At 34.0% G+C, this 8,580-nt stretch overlaps 2 protein-coding genes across 2 annotated transcripts; both read right to left on the reverse strand.

Moving 5' to 3' along the window:
- Nucleotides 1–28: 28 nt before the first annotated feature.
- Nucleotides 29–4,316, reverse strand: LOC133175470 (uncharacterized). The gene is made up of 3 exons (XM_061310572.1): nucleotides 4,162–4,316; nucleotides 682–829; nucleotides 29–445 (listed from the first exon to the last, which is right to left on the reverse strand). Exons 1-3 carry the CDS (start codon nucleotides 4,283–4,285, stop codon nucleotides 67–69), a joined length of 651 nt encoding a protein of 216 aa, XP_061166556.1. The 5' UTR covers nucleotides 4,286–4,316; the 3' UTR covers nucleotides 29–66.
- Nucleotides 4,317–5,304: 988 nt separating this feature from the next.
- Nucleotides 5,305–6,786, reverse strand: LOC133175423 (uncharacterized). The gene is made up of 3 exons (XM_061310527.1): nucleotides 6,563–6,786; nucleotides 6,105–6,219; nucleotides 5,305–5,762 (listed from the first exon to the last, which is right to left on the reverse strand). Exons 1-3 carry the CDS (start codon nucleotides 6,669–6,671, stop codon nucleotides 5,426–5,428), a joined length of 561 nt encoding a protein of 186 aa, XP_061166511.1. The 5' UTR covers nucleotides 6,672–6,786; the 3' UTR covers nucleotides 5,305–5,425.
- Between the last annotated feature and the right edge of the window lie 1,794 nt (nucleotides 6,787–8,580).

Below are 8,580 nucleotides of genomic sequence, written 5' to 3' on the forward strand. Positions count from 1 at the left end.
AAAATCAATTTAATAGAATGTAGTGTAATTCGCTCTTTTAAGAGCGTATCTGTTTTACCGTATTAATCACATTAAAATGACATTAATAGTTATAAGAAATGACAAAAATAATGTAACTACAGATCCATTGTTAAAATGTCCTGTTGATGGTGGTGTGTCTGTTGCTACCCTGTCTTGAAATGTTCCCCGTCGCTCCACTGTTACGTCATCAATATAAGGACTACTGATATCTGTTTTTATTGTTACTTTGGATTGATTGTTCATGATATCTTTGTATTCCTCTTCCCTAGTAGTCTCCGTTGTCTGTGAAAATGTGACTGTTGCTGGTTTCTCTGTTACACTTGGACATATTGTCTCTAATTCACATTGCACATTCTGTGAAAATGTACATCCCGCTGGTGGTAAAAATGTATGCACCGGATATCTTTCCCATTCAGGCACATGACTATAGTAAGAATTATAGTTCATTAAGCTAGCATATTTTGTACAGCATTTATCTGCTTTTGCATACTTTGGAATGTTGATATTTTTGTAATCTGAATGCTACTGATTGATGCCTTTTTTAAAATAGGATTATCATTTTATAATAAATGTTTAACAGTCATAATGTGATCCTTATTGACTAAGGTGTTACCTCTAAACGACACCTTTGTGGAAAAAGCCTGTAACATGACTACTTACTGACACGTGACCAGGGTACCGTCTGATTTACACGTATCGGCACTCCGGAGCTCGTGACATAGCGTTTGGTTTACTGGTGTTGACACTGTCTCTCTTATAAAAACTCCTGAAGGATCATACTTTAGTATTTCATAGCGGCAAGCCAACACTGTAAAAATGTATGTATGTAGTTGGTCAATTCTTTTAATATGGATAATTTATTTATGTGTGTAGAAGTGAACAGGTTTATTGACTAGAATTGAATCAAGATTCGCCAGGAGATTTATTAATGAGGTATAGTTTAATACTCTAGGATGATAATTATTACATTATTGGTAACGTATGATGCAGGTTTTCCTGCAAAATTTGTTTTATCTTTTCTATTGCAACAAATCCTGCTACAGAGTTGTTTCAAATAAAACGCTGCTATACCAAGTTGATGCTACAAACAGCATTTCGTTTATGTTTAATGTCTATATTTTGCAACTTCTGCGGTCGATACAATGACTTTTTTTTTTTAGCAAATTAAGTCAAATGTTGACAGAAATTTTTTCATACTAATTTTATTTTTTTTTTAAAAAAATTTTTACACTGTATTGTCTACGTATTTTTCGGTTTGTCTGATCATGGCAAAGAGCACATGACGTGTGTGACCGGTCGACAGGGATTTCTAACTAATCCATGGCACTTGATCCCTCCTCTGATGTTGTAGAGGTCTGTCTTTGCTTTGCTCTGCTCCAAATTTGTATTGTTACAATGGACTATTGAGCTTGATTACTGTTCGTTATTTTCACAATAAATTTAAAAATACTTTTCATGAAAGCAGTATCTTGAAAGGTTTGTATTAAAAAGCCAGATGGAGCATAGGGAATAATTTAAATTAAAGAAATGTCTGTCTGACCAAAACATAGAATAGAAAGTGTATAATGGCACCTTAAAGATTCTGTGAAAGTCTCATTAAATTCCATTCAGTGATTATAGAAGGGGCTGTGGATAAGAGATGGGTACCCTCAGTATTATTGATAGAATGAGTCCATGTTTTCCAATGAGAATCCCCGATCAAAACATTAAAAAGGGGGTGCACAATGGCACAATGTAATTAATATTCCATGAAAATCTCATAAAATTGTATGCAGTGGTATATGAGGAGTTGTGGATAAGAGATTTGAACCCCCAAGCTTAACAGACGGGCGAACACTCCTACTATATACCCCCGCTTTTCAAGCAGGGGTTTAATAACAGGGTTGGTCACGTGATAAAATCCTGTGAAGCCCTCACTTTGGCTTCACAGGAGGATTTTATCATGTGATCAACCCACTTCATTTCAGGGTGCTGTTTTTTACTTGTTGTTTGTATCTTATATACATATATTTAAAAGGGACAATCGTATATAAATACGGCTCTCTAACTGGCAGACGTAGAATATGACGAAACGGCGCAAGGTGTAAATCGGCTTGGATAGTGGTTAGGCTTTGAATAGGGCTTGGTGTGATAGACTTTTTGGTAACAATAAGGATGAGCAGATTGCTGTGTGACTGTTTCTATTTCTTTCTGTGAGAATTGGAATTTGTATAATAAAAAGGCACAAGAAACACTTTGTTGATAGGTTGAATTAGGATATCGGTCGGAAAAGGTTGTTGAGACACTATAACAAGACAAGGTTAGAAATCAAACTTAATTTAATCAAATTTATCTGAAAAATATTTATATCTATGATTTCAGTGAGGCTTAATTCACAAGTAGACACTAAGACACCTTGCCTTTTGTTTACCTTGTCAATCAAACGTTCTCTTTGATAGGCTAGGTCATGTTTTGGTATGTAGGCTATGTATTGATATTTTCGAATAGTCTTGAAAATTTGAAAAAGATTCCATTCAAATTTGAAGATGCAAATTCCAGCATTAGGCCTACCAATAATAAGAAAAACATTAAAATGAAATATGGAGTTAACGAATAATCAAGATTAAAAGATCATCGCAACAATAATACAAATTGTGAGCAGAATACACACGAATCACTAAATACATGAGATGTGATCATGTGCCATGGAGGAGTAAGCATCCCCTGTCGACCAGTGCTCCTTGTAATTATAGGGTAGACGAAAAGATCCACAGACAATTCTGTGTGAAAATAATAACTGAACAATTTGTATGAAAAACGTTCGACTTTTATGAAAGATTATATTTGCTAACAAGGTCATTGTATCGACCATTAATTTGGCAAAATGTTGACTTTAAACGAATCTGTTGATATATTTGTGTCATTTTCAATAGCTTGCCTCGTTATTGAAACTGTTCGTACGCATGTATTTTTATAATATGTTTTACAGCGTGACTGCAGCTGGTAGGAGGAGCGTGGTTTACACAGCCTACAATTGTAACTGAACCGACTCTTCAAAATTCAAGAGACAGCCTAAAGTGTAATGTCACATGACGTCGTATATGTTAGTTACATTTTCATAACGGAGTCTAAATAGTGCAATTTTTAACTGAAGGCATTGCTGATTAGATACAATTATTTTTGTTTATTTTTTATGAGCTCTCTGCAAGAACTAAATCTTTACGATGACTGCGAACCTGTTATATTCGCCATTATTGCATGGAGTCATGGGAGCAAAAGAATTCTGGGAAGGTTCACACAAAAATTGGTCTAACATATCATGATTTCATTTCAGATTTCCTCTATTCTGGCTTTGAGCGCAGCGAGCTCTGTAGACAAACATTTAAGAAAAGAAATTCCAACTGAAATCTGTTCATTTTATTATTCGTGAAACCTTCCCAGAATTATCTCGCTACCACAATTCCATGCGATAACAGCAAACATATCAGTACTGTAGTTATCGATAAGATTTAGTTTTTTACACGTGTTAAATATAGCTTAATAGAAACCAAAGAAAGGAATCTACTCTACAATGCCTTTCAGTTTGGTTATGAAATTTTCATTATTTACACTTCGTTATGAAAGTGCAACTAATATACGGCATCCTGTGACGTCACAAACAAGACTTGATGAAGAGGTCGGATCACAATTAAAAGTGTTAGCTATATGTAAATGTTTTGATGGTTTTAAGTAAAAAATACAACTCCCCCGAACAGTAACATAGTAAAACATATTACAACTATATGCAAACATGTATACAGTTACACAGTCAGTAACACGAAATAAATATACGTTGTTTCTATGTGCACAAGAATCATTCACTTCTGAACAGAAGTACACCCTTTTCATTTAGGGTAAAGTTTATTCGTCCATAGGCGTTCAGAGTAAGTCTTACTCGTACATTAGTTTGGTTACTGACTGTTCTGTACATTCTGTGCTATTGCGTAACATTGGCCATAAGTTTGACTTTTGAATATCATACTTCCCATTCATTTCCTTAAAAAAAAAAAAAAAACCTTGTTTTATATACATTTTGCAAAAAGTAATATTATAACTTACCAATACATAATGTCCACAGTACTTGTTGTTTTATGTATTTCTAGAGGGTTAATTCTTTCCTACCTTTGTTGTTTTCGTCCCGATCGTGTTCCACCTGTATCAGTGTATTACAGACGTCAAACCCCACACAGAAATCAGCAAGGAAATCCAGGAGTGGGACAACAAAGACAAGCCAGCGATAGAACATGACTGTTCTCTGGCTCTCTGCCGTGGAGTTTGTTATTCGCCCCACCGTGTTGTTGGGATGTGTATGCCCCGCAGTGTCCCGCTAGACAGGTTCATGACACACCCACTCAGTCACTGACTAACGGTACGTAAAAATTAATGTTATTATGTAACATTTTTATCATGCACAATGTTCCGAAAGTTTGTTGTCCCTTACTCATAATTTTGCATTTCTATTCTAGAACGGAAAATAGCATATACAGTGTTGGTAAAAAAAAAAAATTCCCATCTTCATCGCACATAAACTGCCTGAAAGTTATTTTACTCTTCACAATTCTGTCAGACATGATGATGTGTTACTCAGACCTCAAATTCTTTCCTTAAGATGTTATTACAATATATCAAAATTGCAGTATGTATGACTTGTTTTCTCTCTCATTAAAATCAAGTGCGAAATTACGCTGATGTCAATATTTATCAATATTACAAGTGGTAGGGCGTTCGCTTCGTGATCAGGAGTCCCGAGTTCGATTCTCGTTCTCCACGCCGGTCAAACCTACTACGTAAACAAAGGTAGTTACTGTTCCTTATCCAAGCGCCTGGTACTAGAAGTGAAAGTCGCGGGTCTTTCGGATGAAATCTTAAAAACCGAGGTGCCGTGTCACTGATAAAGCACGATAAAGAACCCTCACTATTCAAGTGCCGAGTTAAGGTCTAAATTTGAAGCCCTTCACCGGCATACGGTGACATCTCTATACGAGTAAAAAATTCTCGAATGGGAAGCAAAACAACAGTCAATCAATCAATCGTTTTAAAGGAAAACAAATTCCGTTTAGACTAGCTGTAAGAGTAACAGATCAGTACAGTTGAACCATTTCAGAAGAAAGGAATATTAAATGTAACACGTTCATTGTCTTTCTCTTTTTTTATTTTTCTATAAAGGCAAAGAAATACATACAAACTGATAAATAAAACGCACAAAACTGCAATGTTGTAAATTAATAATAAATAATGAGATGATTAGAAATAACATCTGCTTAAGATATACATATAATGAAGTATACAAAATCATTATCTTTTCAATAAATAAATAAAGTAAATCACAATAAATTAAGAGGAAAATGGATTTCATATATCTCTAATACGCAGTTTTGACAGGAAATTAATTGTTGTTCATAAAATAATTTATCAGGGACCAGAGAAATAAATAGTATTGTCGCTGCCTCTGGGACTTCGTGTTCAGATCGTCAGTGGTCCAGCTATCGGGGTCAGGGAGTGAGTTAGGGCTCCCAAAGCTACTAAACGGAGAGTTATCCTTGTTCAAGAACGGATTTCTGTAAATTTGGTCGTCAAGCACGTGTTTTACCGGAGCTTGAGTCGTTGTCATGGTAGCAGGACAAGGCTTAGTGGGATCGCTAGCATCCACAAATTTTGAGTAACAACCGTCTTTTTGTTCAATACAGCCTTCGATTTTAAATGTCCCTGCGTTATTTCCAAACCTGCAAAATTATCATAATTTTCTCAAAAATACTGTAGTGACAATCCCATTCTTTGCTCTTTTCAAACTTACTTTTACTATATACAAAAATACTGATTTGAAGATTTTTTTTCGTTTTTATTCCGTTGTTCGAAAAATGAAGATTTCAGAATTATTTTCAGGGCGAGAAAGATATCTATTATATTGTCCTTTATTAATTTTCAATTTAAAGTTGAAAATGATTGCATGTGCTTGTAAATATTAAAATTATTATTATTAAAATTGAAAAATTGAATGTTAATCAACGACATCAGTTTTATAGACCTTACAAACTGAGAACCTTTGAATTACTTGAGACACCTACCCACAACACTCTAACCCGGTTTCGGTACAGTAGCAGTCCTCACAGGTCGCGTGGTCTCTGTAAGTCTCCTGGTAGGCTACCCGGATAGAGTTCTTGTATAAACAGTCCAATGATACTGTAAAGCAGAAAATGAAAAAAGGTATTTAAAACAGTGAAAGAAAACTATATGTATCATTTATTGTTTTTCATTTATCTAGAATTCAACATAATTTATTTTTTTCCATAGTACCATATATTGCATTTCAAAAAATAAAAGTACGTTGAAAGGTATATTTACGTATTGGATGTTTGATTACAATAAAAGATACAATGCTTAAAAGCTTCGAACGAATATTTTGAAAAGGTTTTACGTACTACTTATTTTAACCTTTAATATATATATATATATATATATATATATATATATATATATATATATATATATATATATATATATATATATATATATATATATTCACCTGGCTTCCCCGGAATAGCCTGTAAGTTTTGTTGAAATATCCGGCATGCTCCAAACACAACTTCAGGAACAAAGACAGAAAATAAAATTAAAGAAACTTTGGTGTACATTATTCCGTTTTTGGAAATAAAATCGATTAAACTTCGTTGGACGAGAAATTTCTTTGGTTTTCCTTGAGAGAGTGTTTCAGTGACGAGATTGTGATGCTATCAGTTGCTCAGTTAGGACACAGTTTGTTGAACGAGTCTTCAGTGTTTATTATATATACATGTAGTTCTGCATTGTTTTTCCGGATGACGAATCACCATAATTGTTAATTAATTCATAAGAGTTTTACTCCGTTATAAATAACATCAGCCCGACGTTATAAAATTTTGACATGCCATCATCTGTCAAAATGGCTTTTGATTTTAAGAATTGTTGTGGTCGCGTGCGTAAAGAATGCTTCCGTTTTCCCCGGGGGCTTATTGAAGAAAAGTTTGTCTTGTGTCTGTTACAGATTGCAAAAGACGGAGGCATCAAACGATAATCACTTCATCATTGCTCGACAGATTGTTCTTGGCACGTGGTGGTCATTGAATGAAAGAAATGATTTTCAATACAAAAGAACTACCCATACAAAGCAATATGCGTCGGAGTATGATAGATTTTGTTGTCTAAAAATAAAATTAAATCAATCTAGCACTCTTAAAGTTTCCATTTTTTTTTGTTTAATTTTAATTACGTATTTTTTATTAAAAATATCTCATTACATTTTCTTTCTTTTCCGCATCATGTTGCTAGTACATGTATTATTTTGGTAAATATCTGACCTAGCAGGAAATTTGGAGAAACAATACGTATATATCTCTTTTTAACGTGGTGTAAAAGAGGGGATTAAATCCACGTCGATACAACATATTTGCCGTTGTTCAAGCTGTTCATTGCGGGTTGGTGGCGGTACGCGAACTTGCATCAACAAGGTGTGAAATATACGTACATGCAGAGGTGACGAAATCAGCCAGGTAAATCACAGGTAAATACAGGTGAAGGGGGAGTGGGGCTACTTCATAGAGACAAGGTGTTTGTAAACAACTGCTAAGTTTAATACTATAGTTTTTTTTTCCTTTTTCATAAAAAATAAAAATTGAGAGATATTTGATGATTGAATGTGCTAAAGTCTTTATGGTATAAGTACATGTTTATATAACTATGATAGTGAAATGCTCTTGAAACAAAATTAGTGACCTGAATGTGTTAATTTTTAACCTAGAATATCATATCTAAAAATAAATTTCCAATGTCCGCTTTCACTTTTTTGAAACACAAAGGATTAGTATAAATGTCGAATCTAGATGTTCAAGACACTAACTTCCGTGTATATTCCTATATTTTAGACCAAGTTCATATTTTATGTTAAAATTGATTTCTGTTTTTAGAATGATCATCACAAAGATAGAATAAGACCGTGTTAATCATCGCAAACATGAAACAACTAATTCCCCATACTAAGTAATTGAATTTAAAACACACACCATGCATTTCTATAATACGGTAGATAATCTTGCATACGACGGCAGTTGATCTTAAAACAGTTGCTGATGTGATTTCCAGGAAATTAGCCTCTTAAGATTAAAATTTGCCATATCAATAGTCTGTATAGATCATGATCATAATCAGCTAGATTTCGAGTGAAATATATAAACAATAAATTATCTTTTAATAAAAAGTTATCTTAGAACTATTAAGAATAAGTCTGTATAGGTTAACTAATAAAGTGACGGCCATTTGATTCTGGAGAAGGGGACAAATTATTTATTGTTGAACGAATAAAGGGATGGCCATTTGATTCTGAAAAAGGGGACAGAATATTTATTTCTAAGATAATCGGTTGGTGATTTTTTATTTGCTTCTTTACTGGAAAAAGTTTAACAAACAAAAAAAAGGGGGGATGCCAAACTTCAGAACTCTATTTTGCGGGTACGGCCGGGGGGGGGGGGGGGTAGAAGGACCAGACAAGAACAGATTTTTTTGTCTTTG

This window comes from Saccostrea echinata, unplaced genomic scaffold (assembly GCF_033153115.1).
Source record: "Saccostrea echinata isolate AGI-Se365-2 ecotype Australia unplaced genomic scaffold, CSIRO_AGI_Sech_v1 ptg000062l, whole genome shotgun sequence".
NCBI classification, from domain to species: domain Eukaryota; kingdom Metazoa; phylum Mollusca; class Bivalvia; order Ostreida; family Ostreidae; genus Saccostrea; species Saccostrea echinata.